This window comes from Xiphophorus couchianus, chromosome 17 (genome assembly GCF_001444195.1).
Source record: "Xiphophorus couchianus chromosome 17, X_couchianus-1.0, whole genome shotgun sequence".
In the NCBI taxonomy this organism is placed as follows: Eukaryota; Metazoa; Chordata; class Actinopteri; order Cyprinodontiformes; family Poeciliidae; genus Xiphophorus; species Xiphophorus couchianus.
In genome coordinates, this window is record NC_040244.1 from 5,158,248 (window position 1) to 5,185,175 (window position 26,928).

Below are 26,928 nucleotides of genomic sequence, written 5' to 3' on the forward strand. Positions count from 1 at the left end.
TATTCCAGTCACATTGTAAAAATGTAGAAGCTGATTATTTCTAAATTCAAGGACACACACAAACACATGCATGCAGGCTCTACCAGGAAGCCACTTCAAAGTTAACAGAGCAAAGTTGTACATCTCGGCTCCTGATGGCAGCTGATAACAGCAGCCGTGCACCAGCAGATCAAAACAAGCCTCCAAAGTCTTGCCCACACTCATGTACAAATATAGATGTATGTACGTACAGCAGGCGACCCGGGATGAGGGCGTAACAGATCAAAGCGATAGTCCGTGTTCCTGACAGAGCAACAGGTGCTCGTGCGCTTTTATCTTTCGCCTGGGCGGAAAGGTGGCGTAATTTTTTTTTTCTAGCTTAGAGTTCCCAAAAGCTTCCACAGTGACTTAAAACTTTCAGCATGAAAGCAGTTTGCTTAAATACATCATTGTTCCAATTATATAAAGTCATATAATGCAAAGCAGGCAGTGCAATGCTGTTGCTGATGTACATTTAAGGGTTTAAAGCACAATGTAAAACTAACATAAGTAGTTTATGACCTATTTGCTCACCATCTAAGTGAAATAAAATCTTTAAAATACAGCAAACAGAGACACTATATATTTTTTTCTTTTTAAACTAAAAATTGATAGTTTCAATTTCTTTTCCTTCTGAACGTTTGTTTTTATTTCCATCTGGTCTGTTCATTGATTGATCGCAATAAAAGTACTATATAAAAAGTGTGCAGATGTTGTAGCTTTCTAACACACTTAACACAAATATCTAACTTTGCTTTTTAAAGGTTCATTTTGTAGGCAAAGATGCAGCTAAAAACAAACCTTTGCTTCAGTCTCACCTGAGAGAAAACCGTTATGGATGCAGAAACACAGAGGGAGCCGTTCACAAACAGTGTTTGGATCAGAACAGAAACATGTTTAAGTTGATTGTTTCTGTATGTAAATGGGGTGATTTTTTATTTTATTTTTTTTTTCTGTAAACTATCTTGAGAGGCCATATTTTGTGAATTTGTACTATCTAGACAAACTGAATAGAATAGTAAATTAAACTGAGATCCAAACTGCTTGAGCTCCAGTGTGAAGAATGATTTGGGGAGGCAGGTCAGCTGCTGGTGTTGGTTCACTGTGTCCAAATTTGGCACATCTGTCCATCAGGACATCTTTAGAGCCTGATGCTTTCCTCTGCTGACAAGCTTTATGTAGATCCTGAATTAATCAGCAGGACTGAACTCCTGCCCACAACGTCCAAAGTACAAATGCCTTCTTCAACGGCCGTGTAACTTAACCCTGCTTCAAACTTCAGCTCAGCCTTCTCACTGACCCGGCTGCTGTGCTCCATGATGCTGTTCGTTCACCAGAGATGCATAATAAATCTCCCAGGCCTTCGGGGAACAGCTGATTCATGAGGTTAAATTACTTACAGATTGACTTTGTTTAGTAAATAGATATCCTCAAGGACCAGTTAGACACGCTTGATTTTTTTTTATTACAATTTGTGTTGCTCTTTTACATACATAAAATGTCAACAAAAAATAATGAAGTTTGTGGTTGTGTTGTAGGAAAGTGCGAAAAAGCGCAAAGGGCTAAATGCCTACATCTGCAAATCATCGTAGAATCAACAAAAGTTTACATTGTTACTCATGTTATGTAGTTTTATTCTTATCAAAGGGAGGGACATAATTCTCATAACTGATGCTGTGTTTTGTCTTCTCAAACTTGGTCCTGCTTTTTAAAAAATGTAAAAGTCTCGATCATTCATCATATAATAATCGTATCCAGGAGCACCATTCATTTTCCTTGGTGTTTGGCTGTACGCTCAAAAGTTGAGACAAAGACTAAATATTAGCCTTTTTAGTAGCGTTAAGACTGGACCCACTGTGCATATTAAGGTATATTTGCAAATTAAAATTGGTAGTTGAAAGTAGTTGAAAACTTTAGCTATTTCTCAGCGGCACAAAGTCATGTTGAGGTGTTTAGCCTCAAAGAAAAGTAACATTTAAATGATAAAATACTTTGTTTTTCAGTCAGTGTCTCCATAAAGTTAAATCATGCTGTGGAGTTCTGGGAATTTTGGTATAATAGAAAAAGCTAATTTAGCAAGAACTCCATTGTTATGGTTCACAGTCCAGAATTATGAAACTCATTTTAACTGTTTTATCTTCGACACCATGTCAAGTTTTGTTCAGTCCAGTTTTACAGTTTACTGTAAAATGATTTCGCCTCCATTATTTGTGCCACACAAAATTTAATAGGTTCCTTTCAAAGGAAATCATCAAAAAACCCACAAATGTTCTGACACACTTGATAAACCAGAACTCCCATTGTCTGAAATGGGTCAACAACGTAACGCCGTCGGTGTCGCTGCCCTGGATCTATTGCGCTCTCTCAGATGAAGACCAGCTGCTCCAGTTTAAAAAGAGAAGACAGCAGTGAAGGTGCGCTGGCTGCAGATGAAGTGATTCAGGATGTTAGACCAGGTTATCAACCGTGTGATTCAGGCCAGAGACGACGTGAATCACAAGGTCGCAGATGTGAATGTTTAATAAGCACTCTTGATGCTTGATGTGGACGTTCTTAAAACATTTCCATTGTGGAAAAAACGACTCCAACATAAAATAACATTATATCATTATTAGTACATGATCAGGAACTGGAAGGCAAAGGCTTTTAAGTATTTTATTACAAATAAAAAAACCTGAAAAGTGTGGGACGCACGTCGCTTCGTAGAACCTCCTTCTGCTCCAGTTGATGCTGCAGGTCTTCTACTTTCTGTTTCTTCCAGCTTTTTGAATTTCTGCAAACTAGGCTTATCACCTTAGCCACGTCTCACATTTCTAACTGCTGAACATCCTGTTCTTCACTTATTTGAGGAGGGTCAGAAGAGCATATATCCTGTTGAGCTGCAACTGAGTGCAAACCATTAATAAAAACATCGTAAAATGTACATTCAAATTTATTTAAACATTGTTACTAAATTTTTCTTCACATTTGCCTTTTCTTCATTCCAAAAAAGCTCAAGTTCCTCAGACGGACAGAGAGCGTTTGCAAAATTCACCTTTGTTACAGATTCTCTAATTGGATTTTGGTGAATGATCCACTCTTGGAAAATAGCCGTACAACAAGCTTTGTTGTTGTCATTCTTTCTTTTCTCAAGAACTGGCCGTTCCGCGTCTCTTAACTGCTGTGTGTTTGGCACCGCCCTGAATAACTGAGGTTATCATTGTCCCTGTCAGCACATTCAATCATAATTTAATCTGTATGCAGACATTCTTAGAGACCCCTGGCGGACGTATGTGGGCGGGTACGGATTGCGAAATTTGCAGAGCATGTGAGTCCTGGACTAGGAGTTGCACAAATTTTTGTTTTCTCATCTGGCCACAGCCTCTTCTTCCACATGTTTGCATGCTGCAAACTGCAACGCTCTCTCACTGCTACATTTCTGTTAAAGGCAAGAGCACACCATTTCTTACATGCCAATTGAGGTGTGGATGGGTGTAGATCCTCCAGAGTTACTACGGAGCTACAGAGACCTTGTCATAACAATGAAGTATGTTTAAATAATAAAATTGATTACACCTCATTTGCAGCCGTGAATTATGCAGTCTGTGTCCTTTTGTAGTGGAAAACACAAGGTGAGCCAAATGACTCGGCGGATGGCAGACGGCTTTAGGGGTTGGTCTGAGTTTCTTGAGGTATTGAGCAGAGGGTCAAGCGAGCGGAGCAGGAAGGTGATCTCTGAGATTTTCCCAGGGACCATCTGTGAGAACACACTTGAAGGAGACGAAGACTCAAAGGACACAGCCTATAACTAAGGAAGCAACAACAAAGCCCACCGGGTGAGACACGGCGGAGAAAGGAAGTTAGATGGTAAGTAGAGTAGTAGATTTCCACAGCAACTTCAATCACATGGTAATTTAGTGATCAATTAAAATTTTTTATCAGGTGTGAGTTGCAGAGAGATGGTACATATATATATATAAACTGTGTTGTCTTGTACCTTAAAATCCTTTTTATTTGGCATTTCAACACAGTTAAATGAGTTTCCTTCACTGCCAGCTCGTTTCAAACCACAGCCAACATCACACACCCCTTAAAAACTCAACCTCAATGACTTTAAATAATTTTCTATCACTTGAAAGCGAATCAATGCGTCGGAATAGTTACATCCAGCTTAGGAAAATCTGAGTGTAACGAATAGATAAAAGGTCAAAGTAAGAGCTGATTGACTTTACTTTTACTGTAGTTATGATCATCTAATCTCTTCTATTCTCCTCTGCCTAGCAAGGCATGCCTGCCCTTTAAATTACTTTAGCACAAAAAAAAACCAAACGCAACCTCATATTTAATCTACTCCTCGGTCTCCGGGGACAGGGGCCTTATTCATGTTAATTGCCTTCTAATTTAGACTGTTCTAACTGCAAGTGAGAACCTTTGCGGGGAAACATTGAGCTTTCTCACCAGCCTGCAGGGAGACGCACTTAATCACAGAGAGGAGGAGAGGCATGTGGAGAGTGCGGCTTTGTGTTGATATCAGGTGCAATCTGCTGAGCTGGACTCTAAATACAGACAGACTGGACTCTTTAGTGTCACTGTCTGGTAGGAGATTGTACTGCACAGTCACATTGTCCAACCATCCATCCATTTTCCGTACACCCTTGTCCCTAATGGGGTCGGGAGGGTTGCCGGTGCCCATCTCCAGCTACGTTCCGGGCGAGAGGCGGGGTACACCCTGGACAGGTCGCCAGCCTGTCGCAGCAGTCACATTGTGCTGATTGAAAAAGAAAAAAAGCCAGCTGCTCAAACTCAAAACACGTCATGAGGCTGCACAGACGAGGTAAAAGCTGCAGTCAGAAATCTGACTTGCTTGGAAGGTTTTGACTTGAGGCAAGAAAAAGAGAAACACATAAAAGCAGACTGAAAGAATGCAAAGAGAGAACAAGAGTAGTTGAGGCTGAATGCAGAGTCACTGAGGAGGGAAGTGACAGGTTCATAGTTGCAACACAAGATCTTTTTTACACCCACGTCCTTCGACCTGTAAGAAGACATCTCGCTGTATGGGAGTCATAGCTAAAGTAGGTTTAGCTTTGAGCACAGTGGATATATACAAACCAAAAAGGAAACGTATTAATCATGCTTTCAACTTCCTGTGCTAAAGTGGCGTTAATAGCTGCACTCCATCACTGTGGAGCTGAGCTGCAGAATCTTCCCTTTGCTCATGCATGTGAGCGGAGCTGAGGATGAAAGTTGTCTTCTGGTGTTTGTTTCTAAACAGATGCGAGCAGCATCCAGGGATCGAATCTTAAATGACTGTGTTTTCAAAGAAGGGAAACCAGATTTCTCTCCTGTGCCCCATAACTAATTTCTGATTAGTCGCAGCTGTCATGACGCCGAATAGCAGCTTTGGGAATAACCAGGAAATAACGAATGGTGGAATAATAGTAAAAGCAAAACAAATATGGACGATGTGAATCAGGTCAGAGGGTTACATCTGTTCACATTAGCCATGATTGTGATTATTTGAGATTTCTTAATAAGGCCAAATTGTTCAACATCATGTCAAATCCACAGCTATTGACATGAGATGAACGTTACATGTGTTGTGACGTCATGACCTCCGTACAGTGATGAGTGCATGTAAACTTCTGTAATTTATGCATTAAATGCTCAAAAATATGGGAGCTGATTTCTGCTGCATAATGTTCACACCTTCAACAGCGCAGCACATAAAAAAAGACTGGTTGTAACTCTGAAAGTAAAAGAGAGGCAGAAGTTAAAAGAGAAAGACACGACAATGCAGAACACACAGAAGTTCCTCTGTGCATTTTAGCAGAAGGCCCTCCTGCATGGCCTGCACAAAGTCCTAAGCTAAATTTGACAACCTGAGCTGAGTTTTGACAAGTTCCCCAACTTGCCATAACTCGTCAAATCGGATTCATTCTCACTGACATTTATAAATGAGGTAACACGACTGGCTGTTTGTTCTCCTGCAGGAATTATGGAGCCAAACAAGAATGTTTAACATAAAATCTGCTAGGATGATATCATCACCTTTAGCAAAATTGCAAATCTACTGAAGGAAAAGCTCACAATTATCTATAAACTTGTCATTTTATCTTATGAAACTCATCCATCTGCAGCTGACTGACAGCAGCCGAGGGGTTGAGGAGGAGAAAAATTAAAAATCACCTGATTGCGTATTTACAAAGAGAAGCAGAAGAGCACATATAAATACAAACATGCACACACATGCACTGCAATATCGGCACCCTTTCTTTGCATATTTCCGGCTGATATATTCTGAGCTCTCTCTCTCGCTCAAGCTTCCTCTTTTGCACGTTTGTGTCTTTGTGTGGCTTTTGTGCCGTTTGTGAGCTGAAAAGCCACATGCAATGTGTGTGTACATTTCCTGAATGTGCATGTAGGCAAATTACAACACAGAAAACCCTTTGAATCTGAGATTCTGAAAAAGGACTTTAATATTCTTCTGAACACTATGGGAAAGTTAAAAATGGAGTTATTTCTCAGTGGTCCAATTCCATCACCTCAATGGGGAGACGAAAAACACTCCAGGCTGGACATGATAAACAAATGGCTGATTAAAAGCTGCTCTGCCAGCTCAGTGACCTTCATCGATAACCTCTGGATCTATTGGCAGCACTTTCACCTTTTTGGAAGAAGTGGACGCAATCTTAATAAACATGGGATAAAACTACTCACTGCAAATCTTTTTCATTTTATCAACAAGGACAGCAACATGATTATCGCTTCAGAAGAACAGGCTCAAGGATTTCTGACTAGGAAGAAACACTCGACTTATCAGGAACAAAAACAAGCTGATACATCGACTGAAGACGGAGTGACTGGTTCCCTTCCTCCTTCCCCCCTCCCTCTCTGCTCACCCACTTATTCACAGGATTCACAAGATACACATGGAGAAATGTCTTCTGGACCGGAGTTTCTTAAATTTACAGATGAAATGAATCAACAGGTTGTACTTGGGGCGTCTCTCCTTAGTGCTCACGTAGCAGACCTCACTTCATTTAAGCCACCTGACTAACTTCCCAGAGGATCCATCACTCTGCGTTTCTGAGGTCTGAGGCCGGGGTCCAGACTTTATCTTTACACCCTTCTTGCTCCAGAATGTGTCTGGACCCCCGGCACTGCAGAACAGGACATTACCTGTCCGGATCACTAAAAGAAAATTTACAAGAAACAGAAACATAAAATACAGCTGTTTTAATTCAAACATCAGACTGATCCCCTGCCTAAAGGAACCTCAGACTGAAGATTTCTTGGCCTCCAAGTCACTTAAACTCTTTTAAATACCAGATCTCTCTGTGCTAAAGCTCTATTAATTAATGATTTCATCACTGAGCATAATATCGATGTTATGTTTCTGACAGAAACCTTTAACCTCACTTCACAGCTGAAACACTGACTTCTTTTAAATCTCGACTAAAAACCCACCTGTTTAGGATTGTATTTGAAATGTAATCAATTACAAATGTATTGATGGAACTTGACTTAATGTCGTGTTTTGATTGTGGATTCTATGTTGCATTGTGTTTCTGTGTTTGTAATGATGTAAAGCACTTTGAAATGCCTTGCTGCTGAAATGTGCTATACAAATAAAATTTGATTGATTGATTGATTGATTGATTGATTGATTGATTGATTGATTGATTGATTGATTGATTGATTGATTGATTGATTGATTGATCGATCGATTGATCGATCGATTGAATCTCAGGAACAGGTGCACAAGAAACAGTCGTCCATGTGCACTGTGTTGCATTGTGCTACATGGCACCCTCACAAATGCAGATGAGCCTGATATATCTTTACCAGACAAAGGAAATGTACATGTATTTGAAATAAAAATACATATGTTCTAAACAACTTCTTCATGCAATCTTAATTTAGTTTCTTTCCTCTCACCTATTAAAGAAAAGGCATTACACCAAAGGCAAGGTGCACCGTTTCGGCATCAGGCTACAAGTGTTTTGCAAAGGTTTTCGTACATCTTGAGTGTTTTGTTACATTACAAACACAAAATCTAATGAGTTTTATTGGGAGTCCGGTGATAAACGGACATAAAGCAAAGCAGTATTGCCAAGATAAAGGAAACAACAAGTGATTTCCAAATACTTTTGCTGATTCAAATCTGAAAACTCTGCCATGTAATTGTAAAAAAAAAAAGGAAAAAAAAAGTCCCTGTTACTTTTTCATCTCCTCCACAGATAAAGTGGTGTCTGTGGAGGAGCTGCGTATTTCTACAGCTTAGAAGTGCAGTCCACAAATCTAGCTTTCTGTGAAAGAGTGGCAAGAAGAAATCAATTGTTGAAAGAAAGTCCTAAGAAACCCAGTAAAGGTGACGATGTTCAAGTCTGCTGTTGCACCATGACAAAGTGTAAAGATGATTAAGTGGTAAGAATACTTCTACAAAAAAACTCTAGATTATGTTCTCTGGCACCGTTTCAAAAGAAAATAAAACTATTTGAAAAAATAACAACTTTTTGCCGACTCATTAATCGTTCACAATATTCTCCAAGAGATGAGAAACCAGCCTTTTAGAGGCCGAACCGATTGAAGCTTTGACGGCGGATTGTTTGACGTAAGTGAACGCTCACTAAGTCGATTATCTTTCAGACGAAAAGATCAGCGTTGAGAAATATCTACTAAACTGGACTTGCTTGAACATATAAACCTTGTAGCTACATACAAAGCCATCAAAGAATTGTACATTTCTTGAATGGCAGAATTGGGAACTCAAGTATTGCAATCCCAATCTTACTATTCAGCTCTTGGAAATGTTTTCTGGTTGCGTAAAAAAAAAAAAAATCAAACAGAAGGAATGGGCTGCTTCTGTTACCACTGAGTCAGCAAAACCGTATTTCAGAACTGCAAAGCGATGTGTTCTGCTCTGCTTGGCAGAAGGAAGCCTCAACATTCGGTAATTATTGCCAAAGCAGAGGGGATCTTTGTTTCGGAACATCTCATGGATGGTGAAGTTCACCGTAAAAATAAATCTGTCGCCTAAATATTTCAAGAGGGAGGTTAGCTGTTTTGGTAATCTTACGTGAGTTTGTGTGGTTATCCGTCTCTGCCTTAAATGTTATGCTGCTGACCTTGATGTTGCTTTTCACTCGGTCCATCATGTTATCTGGTGATTCAGACTGAAATGACCTTATGCAGTCTTTAGAGCAGAAAGTGCCAGACACTTGTGTAGGTTAGAGAACAGTCCTAACTCAGCAGAAGATTTACTCAGGTCTTTAGCTTTATGACAGTTTTTAGCTAAATTCACAGTTAATATTGTGCACATTGTGTAAACTAGAATTAGCTAGTTGCTCCAGGAAATGCTGTGAGATAAATAATATGATTGCTTTCTTTCCTGTGCCTAATTATTTACGCTTCTGTAACTTTACTTTGACCTTTTACCTTCCGTAATCAAGCCCCCGCATCAACCAAACAATACGAACGTACCACTAGGTGCTCTGTTACAAAATGTACTTGCCGTTTCATGTATAATACAAATATTATTTTATTTTATTTTATTAATCAAAGGATTTTGATTATGTAGTATCGTCTTCTAAGAGAATTTGACAAAGAAATCAACACAATTTCCTGACCCACAAACAACCTGCGTTCGTGCTCCACAGTAGCCAGCTGCTGTTTCTACCACTATCACTTTTATTGCTGCATTTAAAGGTGAGGAAGCAGAACCAGGACAAGCAGATGCTGATTATGCGGTAGACCTACTGTTTAACTGGATGAGCAGAAGGATTCCAGTTGCCTGCATGTCCAGCTGGTTTCTAAGACGTTGGTGAGGAGCAGGATGCAGTGGTGTAGCTGTTTCATGCAGGTCAGCTCAAAGCCATGTCTGGCTAATGACTTTATAGATCTGCCTCTGACTCCATGCACAATGTATTTTGTACATCCTCATTAGTTTGGGTGCCGCCTCAGTTGATGATCGTATTACTCCTAAACAAAAATGACTCTCATCTTCCACTAATGGAGGGCATTGCTGATGTACAGACTTTTTCAAACTCAACGGGATTCTGGGTCTGAAACCTAAACGTCTGGTTTAGTTCGATCACACAAACTGAAATGTATAAAAGTTATATTGGTTGATTTAAAGCTATTTCCTCAAAGTCGTTGGATAAACAAGGTCCAAACAAGAATTGTTTTCAACATGTTTTATGGTCAACATAAAATGTCACGTTCATGAGACTGCAGGTTGTGCTGACACCTGAAAAAATGCCATGGTGACGACGATGTTCTGAGAATCATTGTACATAAAAAAAAAACCGCATTTGTGGACGTAACCTCTTCAAACAAGTGGTGCAAGGTTATGACTTTGCCTACTATAGAGGTACGATCTGCCCTCTAGGATCAGCACTACATGACATGAGCATCGTGTTTGTGCTGTGAAGGGAAAATAGAAGTTGGCCAGTCAGCTTAATAGATAAGGACAAAAAGAGCAGCTAACATGTTTATAGATACACTACGTCCAAGGAATGCTGTTTGTTTTGCTGCAATTACCAACAAACTGCAGGCTTTTCATATATACTCGTTTTCACTCAACTTTTTAAGGGCAAACCTCTGGTGCTTTATAGGTGATCAAGTCAAGTTTTATAGGTAGCTTTTGTTCTAGCAGAAGTGCAGCTTGCAGAAAGTAAGTATAAAGGCAAGTCACACAAGTTTAGTTGTAAACACCCATTCTGTAAACACACTTCTATTTCCAGTGGTCACCGTTTCAGCAGTGAGAACCAATGATTCCAACACTGAAGAGTTTGCTCATTTAAAACATTTACCAGTATTGTGAAGTGATCAACAATCTGATCTTTATAATGCCTGTAAAAGGTTGCTTTCATGAAAACGGAGCAGATTTGTTAGATAGACTGTTTTAAAAAAATAAACAAATAAATAAATGTTCCTCCTGTATTAGGTTTTATTGAGAGATTTATGATCCGGTTCTATAAGTTAATGGCTGCAGTTTTTGGGGTCAATCACAAGTGAACTGAGTAAAGAGAAACAGTAAAGTTTCGCCATGCTCTAAGGTCAATAGTTCAAGATGTTAAACTCACATCGAGTTTGATTTAAAATCATTGTTTTATTTTATTTGAAATTTGTTAAGTAAACCACAGATAACAAGACTGTAAGACGGCAAAGCACAACTTATGGACACTCTTGCATTATGAAGTTATAGTAAATATTATACGTAGACCTACATTCTATAGATCCATTGTATAGACTTCCTAGTTTGTTTCAGTCAGAACATGCTTTTCCGCTGTTGAGCAATCCCACACAGTGCAGCTTCAGTGCCTAAAGGAAGGTGAAGGATGTACAGCATGTGAGCCTAGAGCAGGAAAAGGAACACCAAGCAGCCGTCTCACACAAACTGCACACGTCGCTCTCGCTTTACAGGTTGAGATGCAGGAGCAAATCATAGAATGATTTGTTCCACACTCAAGCACTCTCAGTTAGTCCTTTACGCGAAAACCCAGCAGAACAAGGTCCGGACCCAGTTTGGGTCTTTCCTTACTCAAAGCTGTGATAGATTGGAATGTCTAATATCACACTTTCAACATCATAACTGGATTACTACAAACCTAAGGACTGGGGGGGTTTTCTTACTTTTATTTTTACTTTACTTTTCTTCATCTCCAAGTTGAACCAGGACAAAATGCGAGAAATAGAGAGAAATCTCAACATTTTCCAAGACATTAAGCTAAAAAATTATTTGAAGTCATCTTTCGTTAAATGGCAATGATTACTTTGAATACGAATGCTAAAATGTCAGGGCCGCTGACAAATTGTGCTGTTTTTGAAAGCTACACACTTTTTTAATACCTGCAAAAATAACAAAACAACAAAGCAATTAAAAAAATAAAGTCAACAACTGTCAGAAGAAAGTGCATTATGATTAAATTCAATAAAAATTGGAATCTGACACAACAAAACGGCATATTTGGGTCCCAACTGGCGCTGTTGACTAAAGGTCATTGATCTCAAAATGTCAACACTACTTCCGCTTTGGACTTTCAAAATTAAACTTCTATTCCTAGCGGTGTTTCATTCACTTTGCATAAACCCTTCCAGCAGTTTTTATAAAGGGATATTTTATGTTGTTAGTGTCTACTGTTTACATAAGTAATTAGATTTTTGTAGTAATACTAGTTTACAGGTAGAATTGGCTCACTGAATTTTTATTTTATTTTTTATCTGAGCCGCTGAATTTGTTTTTTTCAGTGGCCCTAATCCTCTTCCGTAAGAATTTATTATTGCTATTTTAAGATTTTTATTTAAAAAAATTAAATTAAGGTTTTTATTTTATTAAATTTATTATGTGTTTATCTTATGGAGATCTTGGACGTGACTAGAGCATGGTTAGGAGTTATTTCTACTCAATTCAATCGGACCATATTTCTTTGTATGGAAAATAAAACATTTCTTATTCTATTTCAGGAGAGTTTTTTGTTTTTGGTACTGTAAAATCTAGGAAGCCCTTGACGTCTTTTACATTTTATTTTGTTCTTTTTCTTGGGTCAGAGCCCCTTCTTAGGCTTTTTTTTTGTGTGTGTGTCCACGACATGACTTACGTCAAACCATAAACTTGTCATCTTTGTTGAAGTTATGTAATATTTTTATTTAGAAAGCACAGACACATCCACATTAAATAAACAAACAAATAAATAAATAAAGACTTAATGATAGTAGCACTTTCTTTAGTCAGTCACTTTATCTTGGTACATACAGTAGGAGAATATTAATCTCTATTCAGTCCACGTCTGACACGTAATGTCCCAATGAAATATTTTTAAGTTTGTAATTGTGATATGACAAGCTTAAATTTTTTCTTTTATTTTTAAGGTGTCAACACCTACATTTGTTTTTTTTTTTTTTAAAATTGCTGCATCTCTTCTCCAGTGCAACGGGATTCTGTTTCAAAATTATGCCGTTTTATTTTGAAAGGCAGACGCGTTTCCGCTACCCTACGCGTGCAACGGCAGGAACTTGACGCGTCGCCGCTGTGCGAAAGCCCAGCCTTCGCCTTGACGAGTCATCGCTGGAGAGGACCCCAGAGCAGACCGAGCCGCCGAGCCGCGGCTTTAAACGGGGAATGTCGCTTCATCACCGCGGATTTATCGCGTCACTCGCGCCTTGAGGGGCAAAACGGCGGTTGCAGAAGCGGACCGGACTAGCATGCAGATGGCGGTTTTGCACATTTGAGTGAAGCGGTTATCTTTTTAGTCCGGACCCGAACGCAGACAACCCCAAAAGAGAGACAGACAGTAAAGTAGTACCAGAGCCGCCACTACATCGGTGAGCGAACTTGGCATCTCTGCGGGGTGGGAGGTGTCTGTCTGTCTGTCTGTCTGTCTGTCGGCGTGTTGCTCGTACCGCTGCCGGGGACTTCTTTCACAAAAAGGGGTTCATGTTTTTGTAATTACTCCATCTTTGTGTGTTTTTCCTGCAACCAACTGTGGCTTTAATGTGACGCACCGGGCTGACATTAGTGCCGAGTCTCGGAGAGGATTCCCACTGCAGAGGAGTTCAGTAGAGGCTCGTTTATTCAAGTTTTTACCTTCGTACTTCAGCGGGACCAGCACAACCAACACCAATGTGATAGGTAACAATTCATTTTTTTTGTTTTATTTAAGACGGAACCAGACTCTGTTCGTGTCTTGTTTTAGTCTGCGGGTAAAGTTAGCAGCATGGCCGGGTGTGTGAGTTCCTCAACAGGCAGCAGTGAACCCCGCAGTGCTGCTCCGAGCTCTGCATCACATCCAGCACAAGTCTGTTGGACTCTTAAGCACTAAATGCATGCAACAAAAAAAAAAAAAACCACGCAGCTTCCCAGTTGTGTTATAACGTGCATGCTTCATCCATCAGGAGTGCAATGATGGTTCTGTAAATGTTGATTGCGCTGTTGACTTGGGCTCTTGATGCTGCCAAACAAATCTGTTTTCAATAAGTCACAGCTTCCATTACTCTGAAATGCCTGGACTTTTATTATTCTCCACAGATATTTACTTCTGCGATGCATTTTATTAGAAATTACTATGTAGCATATCAGCACGGCCAATGTAAAGGTATTTAAACTGATTCAGCATCTTCCGATCTACTACAATTTATTTGTCTGTTTTCCTTTTAAGGCCTGGCATGCCATTTGTGATTTTTGGTTATATTGTTTGTTTTTTTAATGCTGTTGGACTTTAATAGAGGTTGTAGATGTGAATTTCACAGTCAATGAAGAAATCACTAAATTATTATGTTTATTGGCAGAAAGTCTTTAGGGCTCTTAGTTGTTAGATTGGTTCAACTAACTTTGCGGTCATTAGCAGGTCAGATACTGAAAAATCTGAATTTATTAAATTCACCAAAACTAAGAACTCCTTCCGTTTTCAGCTTGTAAACGAAACAACCATAGACTTTTTCTCATTTCGACATTTTCACCAACTGCTCTGGCAATCTGTTTAAAGTGCTCAAAACCAAAGTAAGAAAGAAAATTAGACAGATTTTGAAACTGAAACTTTTTAAAACCTTAATAGACATTGATCCAGGTAAACAGCCGCATGTCTCTTAGCTCTTGTGAAATATATTGAAATTAAGACAACCAAGTCTTTGTTGCTGCACGCCTTTGTGGTCATCTGATGTCATATGTTTATGGTTGTGGATATTTAACGATTCAGGTTTCATACCGATCGCAGAAGCTGCTCTGCTTCTCGGCCGCGATGCACAAATGATTCAGGCACCAGGAGAGCAACTGTCCACCGAGAGGGTGCTAAACCGCTGCAGTGTTTTTTTTTTTGTGATTTAGACGAAAGTAATGCACTTCAGCGCTCTCATTCTTGAGTTGTACCTCTACTCAGTCTGTGTCATCTCCTTCTGAGGGATTACCTCACCTCCTCATTGTTGGAGCCGCTCACAGGAGCAGACAGTGCAGCACCTGGGACTTGAGACATCTGGTTGAACAAATTTCCTCTCTTAACCTCGAGGGCGGCCTGCGCAATCTGCGGTATTATGCCATGCTAATTTTAAAACCTGTTCATTACACGTGCAACTGCACAGCACATATGGCTGCACAAACAAGCCGGCTGATTGTACCTGCTGGTCTTAAGCACACACCTACTAGTGACCTTTCAGTGGGAAGATCTGATACAACCTTGAAGCGTCTTTTTTTTTAACGTTCCTTATGACATAAATTCCACCACACCAGCTGGATTGTTAATAAGAGAGCGGTTTGTCGAGTTGTAAATTTACTGACTCACATTTTACTCAGCTTAGACGTAAAGTTTGATTTATACAGGATTGGTATGACTAAAAAGAAAAAAAAGCCCACAGATGAGTGATTGAAAATATGTTCACAGTTCCATCATCGCAAACCAAAGCAGCTGCTGTTCCTCTGTGCCAGTGATGATAAGAGCAGAAGTTTATCTGCAGGCTGTTTTGTGAGGCTGCTGCCAAACCCAGTAAGCATATTCCCTTACGCCTCGTGCTGCCCTGTAATCCTGTATGCTGAGTAATATATATCGAGCGCGCTGCCCTGTCCTCACTTATGCATTTAGTGGTCCGTGCAGTCGTTCTCTCCATGTCACTTGGAGAGGACCACCCCTCCACCCGTCCTCTCTCATGTTAAGCTGTCGAATTGCTACAGGCTGGCCTAACCTTGAGGTCAATCGGGCTGCTGCTGTGTCTTTGGGCTAAATTTAGAACGTGGTGCAATTAGGCTACATCTCTCTAATGCACTAACAGCACAGAGGCACTGGGGATGCACATCGTCTGCTTACATGATGAACCACACTGTCATGCGTCTCAAATTTCCTGATTAATGGGTTTTATGGATTTAAAGTCTTTCTGTAAAACGAATGAACTGCTTCGTGTGAGAATGGGCTCTATTTATGAACAAAAGTCTTTGGAAGAAATATTTTTATGGAGTCAGAAGCTCATAAAAATGCATCATTTTGGCTGAGGTTAAAATTCTCCTTCACCTACCAAGGTTTCCCCCAGAAAGCTCGCTGAGCCCGGTGGTTGGGGCGCTTGGCAGTGAGTCATCCAGAGGCCCATCGTGTTTTTGAGTTACAAAATGTTTAAAGTTGACAGGAAATCTGAAAATATCACTTGGGAATTATGTGTTATTGGAAGATTAATATCTGAACACCAACTATAAAGTCTTAAAAAATGCAAACATAAAAAAAAACTTAAATAATAGAGCAATATTTAGCCTGGTGAGGGCACAAGTAAAGCCTGCTGGCCCACCAGGCTTATAGTTCACTGGGGGAGACCCTGCATACTTTTGGCAACCTTTTCTAAATAATTGTAAAATAAATGCATCTTTATTGCAACTGAATATTCAGACACATAAAAATAAGAATATGTTCAGTGAAGGAAATAAAGACCAATTTAAGAAAATATATTGTATTTTATTTAGAAATGGTTTAAACTGAATCAGTCTTTTAAATTGACCATTTTTTAACTTGGTAGGAATGTTACCAGGATTTATATATAATTCATATTGTCATAATCCCAGACCGTCTTGCAAATTTTAGCTCGAAGACGTCTTGTTTCAGAGAAGCTTAAATACAACATGACAAACTGGCCTCTTTCTTTTAGTCGTTCTTCAAAATGGGAAAGACGAGAACATGCCGTTCAGGGAAGTCTAAAATGTCTGCAAGAAATTAGCTTCTCACATAAACTTGTCCATGTCTGGGATCAAAGTAATAATTAAAACTTTTAAAACAACTGGAAGTTGGGCCAACATTTCTGAGGGAGTATCTGTTTTTAACCAAATCTCACTCACAGTACGGTAAAGGAAGTAGAAAATATTCAAGTTTCACTGTTGGAAATTTGAAGTAAAGAGTGACACGGAATCGCCATAGCAACCAATACAAGCTAACTCCATGAACGAAAACAAATCTTCTATCCTACCATCACAAAAATACACAAGTAGAGTTGCAAAACTATACTGGGACATCAACTGTAACCGTTTTTTTGTCAGGTGAAACTAAGATTCAGTTTTTCTGCAATAAACATAGGCCTGTTTTGAGAGACTCTACAGATTAATCAAATAATAACTTTGAACATGTACTAATTATTATTTTCTTGTCTTTTAGTGACAAAGACTCAAGAAGACCAAGCCGGGCCGGGCCGGGCCAGGCCAGGCCGTACCAGACGGGTCAGCTGGGAGAGGGCCTCGTCACAACCTGCCGTTCCAGCTTTAAAGAGATTCGTCCGTGGCTGTCGGCGTCTGATTGGTCTCCAGTCCTTCTATGTTGCAGTCAGCTGTGTCTGGATGTCGGCAGCAGGATGGATTCTGGACTTGATTTGACCGTTCACACCTCGTTGCAGCGCTGGCCACGCGCCCTGACGGTCTGCCTGTCGTCCCTCGCCTCCCCCGTCTTTAAGCCCCCTCTTCTTACCTGGGGTGTCCCTCAGCCCTGTAAGGAAGGGCCTTATAGGAACTGTAGGTTGTCTTGTTAAAACAGCTGACGCTGCAGACAGGAAGCAGATCTGATAAGTCCTTACAAACTCTTACACATTTTCCTGACACGACTAGTTGCCTTTGCGTTTTTCTGAGAATATCTCAAGTTGAGTTCTGAAGTTTACACAGATAGTTTTGTCTAATTCCTCACTTTTTTTTTTACCTAAGTCCTTATTTATATTTCCGTTTTCTTTCCTTTGTGGTCTGAGCCCTGCAGAAGAATGTCCGAAAGTAGCAACAAAGCAGTAAAATTCCTCTCCCCTCATCCCCCGGCATCCTCTGACTCCCCCTGCCCGTCACCTCAAACCCCCCACAAGAATGTGAACGGCTCTGCCAGTTCAGACTCGCACGTCGTGGAGAAGATCGGCGAGCAGCCTGAGGTGCGTCGGCGGCGCCACACCATGGAGAGAGACTCCAAAACAGCCGAGCACCGCTTCTTCCGCCGCAGTGTTATTTGCGACTCTAATGCCACAGCTTTGGACCTGCCCAGCAAAGCGACCGTGCTTCTCACCTCGCCCCCTGACTGTGAAGGAACTACCCTCTTCTTCACCCCGCAGATCTGTAGGTCCGAGGAACAAGAACCAGAGGGCGAGAAGAACGCAAGAGGATCCTACCTGCAAGGCACCGGCTTTCAGCCTTACTCTGACCGTGGTGGGTTGGTCTCACAGGGGCATGCACATCACGCTGAGGAAGATCTAAAAGTCATCACTGTGGCTGTTCCCACAACTAGTAGTGCTGATTATGGTGCAAAGGGGCCAACAAAAGAGCCAACCCTGACAGTATTGGATGTTACGGATAGAGTGGCAGGCAAACAGCCTGATGTCAAGTTGTGTGCCAGAGGGATGCAGGAAGCACAATGTTCGTCAAAGGATGATAAAGTCGATAAACCAGCACTTGAGGGGAACATCAGCAGCCCGATCGAGGAGAAGGACCAGGAGACAGAGGAGGAGAGGGGGCAAGCGAAAGCGAGAGCGGAGCAAAGGGAGGCCGAGAAACGAGTGCAAGAGGACATAGAGGAGGCAGAAACGAAGGCCGTAGGGACTTCGCCGGACGGGCGCTTCCTAAAGTTCGACATAGAGATTGGGAGAGGGTCTTTCAAGACCGTGTACAAGGGACTGGATACGGAGACGACGGTGGAAGTGGCATGGTGTGAGCTGCAGGTAAGGTTTGACTCTGAAAACTATCACTGTTGCTGAAACTCTTCGTCAGGCGCTGGATTTTACCTAAAGCGAACACAGTTCTTATTTTGGTACACTGATCTGGTTCTATAGGAGCAGTTCAGGAAGCTAAATACAAGGCAGTCATGAAGGAAAACTTGTTAGGGAAGCTGGAGAAGAGTTAATATTGTTGAAATGTTGTTTTCATGGGTTCCATCAGCTACATTTTTTTCCCCCAGGCGAAAACGAAACAAACTATATAAAAACCTTTCCAGTAAGACTCAAACTGAGATAAAAGTGATCAAGCTTTTTTGTCTACTAATACAAACGAGTCTAGTTTGTTGGGAGTGAGATCAAATCTAATCCAATCTAATTTTGGTCGGGTGGGAAATGCGTCAAAAATTGGAAAATTAGCCAGTGAGACTCCATTTTTGTTGAAAGTGCATATAGTATTTTCAGATTTTTATCTTTTGAAACCAAATCGAAAGAATGTTGGCAAAATCTATCTTTAATTCAGCTCCGTCCAAGAATTACTTCATAATTTAGTCAACCATAAAACCAAGCTAAACTGCACAGTGGTTGAGAAAAACCCCAGCTGCTGCTATTTCAGTGAAAGAGGATTCTACATAGTGTTGACTCAGGGCATGTAAGTAGCTCCACTTTATGATCACACGTTGCGTTATTTCAGTCTATCAGCAAAATATCAATCAAATACATTAAAGTTTGCGGTTGACATGTGACGACGTGTGAAAAAGTTTGAGAAACTGACATTTTTGCAAAAAGACTGAAATATATGTATTTCTAGGGTCAATTTAAATATTTGTCTTCTGCGTTTTGATAGGTTTTTATGAGCATTTTCATTGCATCCATTTCTCTGTTTTGTCCAACTCTTCACCAAATCTCTAAATAGTTTATCATAATGTGGCTTAAAACTGTGACTGGATCATAAGGTGCAACGCACAACTAAGATTGCTTGCTGCAATTTGAAAGTTTGCCAAACAATTGAGGGCTAAGTGTAGATGGGATTGAGTTCCTGATGACTGTGTTGGTAATTATTCAACAAAATATTCCTGCTTGACATTTTTAAAACCCTGGGCGAAGACAGGTAGCTGGGACGCATCCAGCCAACTGTCACTCTTGCTCCAAACTGGAACAGCTTGTGTTCCAGTCTGCCTTGTGCAAAAAACACAAGGCAGGACGCCGTGCGCTTTGCCGTACCACGGTCTTGCTTCATCAAAGTGTTCTGATGCAAACTTTTGCAGCGAGTGTTTGTGTCAAAAAGAAAGTGAGGCCTGAAGAACGGGAACCTCACATGACAGTGCATGCTGGGTTTTTTCCCCCCCCTGATATTTATTAGCTGCAAAATGGGAGTCAGAAAGCAAATCTTGAGTTTTTAGCGGCGGTTTAAATGCGCAGGACCAGAGGTGTGTTCAGCAGTCCAAGATGTAGAAAAACACTGTTTACCAGTCATATGACATGTGGACTGAGCCGAGATTTTAGCAGGAGAAGGAAAACACTGACATGGGCTCACGTGGAACCACTTGTTGCTATGCCAAGGAAGACAAACATACAGGATTTTAAACAAAGCTTTTGGGATAGGCCACAGATTTAGCCAATGTCATTTCTTAATAAACACATGCAGTTTCAATCTACTTCACAGCAAATTAATTAGAACCAGAAGCAGCTAGAAGATTGCTCTGTTTTTTTGTTGTTTTTTTTAAAATAAATTTTGATTTAGCTTTTTTGTATGTGTGGGGGGAGCATGTGCTTGTATTGTTGTCATCTCCATCACAAGATCGTCCTCGAGTCTTCCTGAATCCCAGGGGCTCAGATGAGCTCTGCCTGATGCCCCGCGTCAAGGAGACGATGGTTTGTTTGGCAGAAAACAAATGTCGAGCCCTGGCTGAGCTTTCCTGTCACACAAATCTCATTTTCCTGCTCCGTGTGCGTCAGTTACTTGTGAAAATCTGGAAACCTGGTGATCCTTAGCAGGGCTGCGTACAATGCATCTCTACATAGTTTTGGACTGTGCATATGTTTTAATTTTAAAGGAGTTTTAACATTTTTAAAATTAGTTTTGAAGTTTTTGAAGGTTTTTGATTGTTTTATTTTGAAGATTTTTCATTTTTTTGGCTTTATCAAAAAAAAAAGCTATTTTAACACCAATATCTGTCAGAAAACAGATGAATCACTTTCAAAAAATAGCATTTGATAGAAACATTTGTGAGCCTTTTTGGATAACTTTAGAACAATGAGAACATGTAATGGGCATCATGAAAAAAAGGTTATGTATACCAAGATGCATAAATCCTCATGAATTTCATCGTACAAACATTTAGCTGTTCATAAATCTGGCAGCTGCAAACAACTGTCATTTACATGCCACATGCCTATTTATTCATAGCTACATTCATAAACATAGAAATTGTAACATAGATAAATAAAAAGGTGCTAAAAACAGAAATGTGAACGCTTCAGACGAATGGAAACTATGTTGTACATCAGACAAATGGTCTCTTCAAACATGCGGTACTTTGGTGTTTTGGAATGCTGGATGAGCCCTTAGACTCGTTCATCATGCTGTGGAGGACCATATTAAGCCCAGCTGTCCAGAAGAAGTTTCTCCAGACCTGCATAGACTCTATCTAGCATGCAGTGTCTCTCCAAATCCATTTCCCTTAGATCAGCCCTTAAAAAAGCTCGGGTTTCTGTTCCTCAGTGTGCATCTGGAAGATCATCGGCTAACATGAAGAGCGTCTCCACTGTTATGACTTCGGAGGTCCAGGTTTCCCTTCGAGATGCACAGTGTTCAGAAGTATATATGCGTTGGAGGATTGGTAGTGTTGCTGAAATTTGATGAGTGTCCTAGTTCTTACCTAAGTTTGTAGATTTTAAGGGTTCTGCAGGTGTTGGATGCAACCCTTGAATGGCTTGTTATTTGGTCTTTGTAAAACTTGGTGGCATCTTGAAGAGGTTGGTCAGTCATGTGACTATCTGTCCTGGATGCATCAAAAACTGCTTGGCAGTCGGACTAGGGTTTGAGAGCTCTGTTGTAGTATTTAGTGCTTAGTGCCAGAGGCTAATAATTAATCACATTTATCTCAGTTTCATATTCCAATAGGGTCATGTCAGATTTTTTTTAGATTACTTTCTAACTTTCTTCTTATTTATGTCTTGCTTTCCTGGACTGTTGAAAGATGTTACTGGTTACTTTCCAAGAACTGAAGACACTTTTCTGAAATTCTCTTGGCAGAAGTTATCAGGCAATCTTGTTGAACTTAAGGGATTACTCCCTGGATCTTTGAACTTATGTAATTTTTGGAGTTTACCCGTTACCAATAAATTTAAATAAAGGTTGTTTTTTTTGTGGAACTTACTTTAGTTCTTTTAGGACCCATGAGGTCTTCTGATGTTTAGCAGTTGACTTTCCCAGCACCCATTGGGTACTTTATCAGAAAAGTTATGAAAAGGATTTAGTAATTTTAAGAAAAGTTGCTTCTAAAGTCCTTAATGTACCCCATATGTTCTGGAAAGTAATTTTTGAGTTCTGGTAAACAAACCATCAGTAGTAATGTTTCTGGTTTATTTGGGAAAGTACCTTTTAAATTTCTGGAATGTATGAACTGTATTAAATAGTTCTACCAATTCCGTCTTGAAACAGGATGTCTGACGGAACTAAGTGCTGATGCAACAATTTTGCAAAGAACTTTACAAAGTATAAATTGGCTTAAGGATACTTTCTGTAACCTAAGTAGTGAACATTTGTGGTGGGTTGTCTTAAGTGCATGCAGGAACAAACATTTTTCCACACTTCCCTCCTATAATCTTCGTTAGTGTGTTTCTGTCGAAGATGACAGAGCAGCTGTTGACATGTGGCAGAAAGCTGAGAGTAAAGTTACATACGTACACACCCACCCACCCTACAACCAATCACATTCCCGCTCTGGGTGGGCATGGCGACTGGAGATCTTTGATGAGTTGGGATCGTCTGGTACTGGCTGGCTTTGTAGAGGTGCAGTTGCTCTAAGTGCAGCATGTGTTAGTGTTTGTGATTGGTGGTTAGATTAAGGTAGTTGGGTTTTGAACGTCTCTCGGCATTTGATCTGATCAAGTCTGTCACCAAGGAAATCTTTGGATGGATGGAAACATAGTTTGAGAAAAACTGACAGATTGCTTAAGCTTTTAAGCAAACTCTACTTATGATGAAGGAGGAGGAGGAGGAAGGTCACCCAGTAGCTTATCTTAATGGGCCTCATTAGCTTGGATGGGAAAAAAGGGAAGATTCAGGTGACCTGAGATGAATAGAATCCTTGAAATTACTTATCTTTGGAGATTTAAATGATTCCTCTGTTTGTGTTAGTTTCCAAGGCTACGGTTGATTTGTTGGAATTGGATAGGTGAGGAAAAAAAACAGTGGATTGGAGTCTTGTACTTTTAGTCTATGGCGGTATATTTGTTTCTGTGACTCATGCACTAAGAGGCACATTTCAAAGATTTCAAACTGACGGAGGAGGGGTGAAGTTCAGAGATCACTCTGATCCTCGCCTGCCTGCTTGAGACCACCTATCGGTTCAGCAGAGGGGGTAGAGTATACAAGACTGAATGAAATAAAATAAACAAGAACTGATTGAGTTTTGTGTATTTTTCTACGCCAGTTGGCCTGAAAATTGGAAAGCTTCAAGTGATGGGTATGGATAGAAGGAAGGAAACTTGAAATTGGGTAAATGAGAAATCTTTGGAGAAACCAATGAAGAAAACGATGAGAACAGATTAAAGACCTGAAGTGGGAGGAGGATCAGGCACAAGGATGACGGAGTGAAGATGAAAAGGATAAGGACTCCTCTGTGAGGAAGAGTCATCAGCTGCAGCATCTCGCATGTATTTTCTGGAAACAGTTAACTTGCAATTGGTGGTGCAAGCAGAGTGAGTTGCACTCAGAAGTTTACATACACTCAAAATGCCCTGGATGATGCAATTTTGAACTTGATGACTTGATTATTATCTGGTCTTTTCCTTTTTTCATGGTGGATTCAGATTGCAATCGATAAATTTTGTTAATTTAAAAACATTAAACCTCAACCTCTCTTTTATTCTTGCTTTTTGCGTGCTGGCATTGTGACACTAAATCTGAATAACTGATTTCAATTTATGATCTTGGATTTTGCAGTTGCTTACAAAAGGGCTCAGAAGACTTTCCCTATTTATGTTTGTTAGATCTTTGCAGGATTTCTAGGACTTTACTCTTCTTCTTTATATCTATAAATTAAACACTAACTATTATAAATGAAACAAGATAATTGGCCTTGCAAAGGTCAAGTTAAGATATTCTAAAACTTTAGGCACTAAATACAAAAGTATTGAATTGCTTTCATATAAACACTTGGGCCTGAATATGTAATTTTGGCCTTGTGTGTTTTTTTAAGAGTGGGTTCAAATCCACTCTATTTATATTGTGCAATCATCCCACCCTGAAAAATAAAAACCACTTCAAACAAATCATTAAAAAGCCTAAAATGATCTCAGCATTCATGCCCATTATGATTTTATTGTTACCAGGACTGAATCATTCATGGCTCTGTTATTTCTGAGCAAGGTGGCAGTGACTCATGCTAACCTGATACAGGCGGCTACAGGTGCTAAGTAAGAGGATAAATGGCAGGAAATTACCGGAGATTGTATTTCCTTACTTTAAAAGGATGTATTTTCACTGTTACTGTTTTAAAAATTATTTAAAACACCGTACAGTGTTTCTTCTTGGTAAACATTTTAAAGAGCTTGTCCAGAAGTAAAGTTTGTAAAAAGTTTAGGCCACCATCTGCAGCTTCTGAGGTCAAACGTGAGTGTAGTATTACATGTGAATATTTTGATCCAGACATTATTTGAATATGTATCAAAGAATGCAGCGACTGATAAATCTCCTCGGATTACTGCACGTCTGCAGAGCCTGGGTTCAGATTTCCCTGACAAAACGGCAAACTGCAGTAAAATTACACCTTTTGGCAAAGGCTGCAGCCCTGTTCAGTTTGTGAAGTCGCTGTAATGGCCTTCACTAAAAACACAGATATGTATAATAAAGGAATGGAAACTGCGTTCGGATTTTAAACGCACTCTTGTAAATGTTTTAAATGCCAGCTACAAATAGTTTCGTTTTTCTTATTATAATCTAAGAAAGTTTCTCCAAAACAAAGGTGGATTTTCATGCCATTACTGACGTTTGGGCTTCATCACATTGATTATAAGTATCATTTGTGAATGTTTTTAGAAATGTAGACAATTTCAGGACTTTTCTTGGTCTTTTAAAAGAATATTATTAGTTGCTGAAGTAATTTATAAGCCTGAAAAGAAAAACCAAAGCTGTGATGATTGTTTCACCAGGGTGGAAACACACAACCAGTTGGTAAATGACTCCAACTTTTGAAAAGATTACCTCTAATGTTCAATAGCTTTTTATTTTACGCAACCTCAAATTACAACGCCAGTCATCCGCGGACACAACATGGTCAAGATCTTGCATAAATAACACCTTTCAAATCGCTGTTATTCTTCTCTAATAACTCTACCAACTTGAATGTTTCGAGCAGCAGCGCGAGTGTCTTCGCTGCCTCGTAAACCGCAGGAATGAAGCGTATCAGGGAGAATTGTCAGGACTAGGACTCGTAATGAAAATGCCGCTGAAGGTTCGTCACTCAACACATTCCAACACCTTGGTCTTGGGACATAAAAGCGAACTTGGTGAGGATGTTTTTGCTTGCATGAGGCCACGGTACAGAGATGAAAAGGCAAATACCTCAGCCTGAGGTTACTTGTACTTTTTTTTTAATAACAAGGGGAACGCAAAAGGAAAAGAAGAGGATTTAATGTACTGTAAAAAAAAAAAATAGAAAAAGTAAAAAACCTAGTGGAAAATAAATGACCTCTAATTGATTTTGATTTCTCTATGTGTTCGTTCTTTTCTCTGTCCCTTTGTGATTTTAACTTGGCAGGTGAGGCCTGCAGTTAGATTTTGTTCTGGGTTCTGTTGTAACTCAGATGAATCATTGAAACTCTGTTGGAGTCGTTTTACCAGTGATGCCACTCCTGGGAAGGTTTAACACTTTTTATGTTTTCTCCATGGACAGTGGCTCCTACGGCTGACTGGATTCCCAAAGCCTTACAAATAACTGTAACCATCTACAATCTGATCTTATCTGTACTTTAATCACTTTAGTTAGGGGTGTAAAATTTTGCCTGCTTATCTCTTTTGGCCCACTTCATGTTCTCATACATGTTCAATTTGGGGCATTTTCTGATTCTACAGGTCTGGTTGTAATTAGGCCACTGTGGGACAAGTGACATGAGGCTAAGCTTTGAAAAAAATGTGGTTAACTATTGTTATAATATAAAAAGACAAGCAAAGACTTTAAAAAGCTTCTGTTGATGGACTCTGCCATATTTGTCCCTTCTTCTTAGCAGAGTTGGAAGAACTTAAGTTTGAAATTCTCACCTTTCCTCCTATTTGGATGCAGCTCTGATTGTGGATAAAGTTCTATTTTCCTACATTGTTTTGCTGTGTCAGTAACCAGCTGTGAGGTGCAAAAGAAAACCAAAAAAACAAAGTAGTCGGGGAAGGTGGCACTTCCTCAAATGTAAACCATGGTAGTCTTCATCCACTCACATGTCGCCCTGGTTTAAAGTGTGTGTTTAAACACCAGGGCTTCCCCCGTCGCTGAGCGGAAAATGTCGGGCCGCTCTGCCTTTTGGAATTTCATTAGTATCGATTTCAGGGTGGAACGGCCCAACCTTTAGGTTGCGTTCCATTATCAGTGAGGAGTAAAACCGCAATCATCAATCAAACTGCATCGAATGCGAATTTTACATTTATATTTTTTACCATGCACGTATAAATCAAACTTCATGGCAATAAAGGCCTAAATATGGGAGCCGGTCGTTTGATTGTGTGTGTGTACAGAAACGATTGACCTCTTCCCCAGCCGCTCAGTGTTTATTCAGTCAAACTAGAACTCCTACATCTCAGACGTTTGGCAGCGACCACGAGGAGACGCGTGTTTCCGCGCGCGCTTGTTTGACGAAGACGCGGAGAGTTTTGGCACCTTCTTCTAAATAAAGTCATGCTGCAAATGAGAAGAGCTGAGAGAGTGGAGGAGGGGGAGATGAAAGATGTAGCAGAAAGTGGTGTGTGTGTGTGTCTCGGAGTAGTGTGTGTTCAAGTGATGTTTATGGTGATTAGACCTTGGCGTAACTGGTAACATTGTTGCGTGGTTGACTCAGAAAGGCACTGAATGTGCTTAC

At 40.1% G+C, this 26,928-nt stretch overlaps 1 protein-coding gene across 9 annotated transcripts in view; it reads left to right on the forward strand.

Moving 5' to 3' along the window:
* The first annotated feature begins 13,050 nt into the window (after positions 1-13,050).
* Positions 13,051-26,928, forward strand: part of wnk1b (WNK lysine deficient protein kinase 1b) — an 88,606-nt gene continuing 74,728 nt past the window's right edge. For all 9 annotated transcript variants that reach the window (XM_028044276.1, XM_028044277.1, XM_028044278.1 and 6 more), the window contains exons 1-3: positions 13,051-13,323; positions 13,518-13,630; positions 17,115-18,642. In XM_028044276.1, the coding sequence (XP_027900077.1) occupies positions 17,704-18,642 (939 nt within the window). In that variant the 5' untranslated portion in view covers positions 13,051-13,323; positions 13,518-13,630; positions 17,115-17,703. The remainder of the gene's footprint in view (positions 13,324-13,517; positions 13,631-17,114; positions 18,643-26,928) is intronic.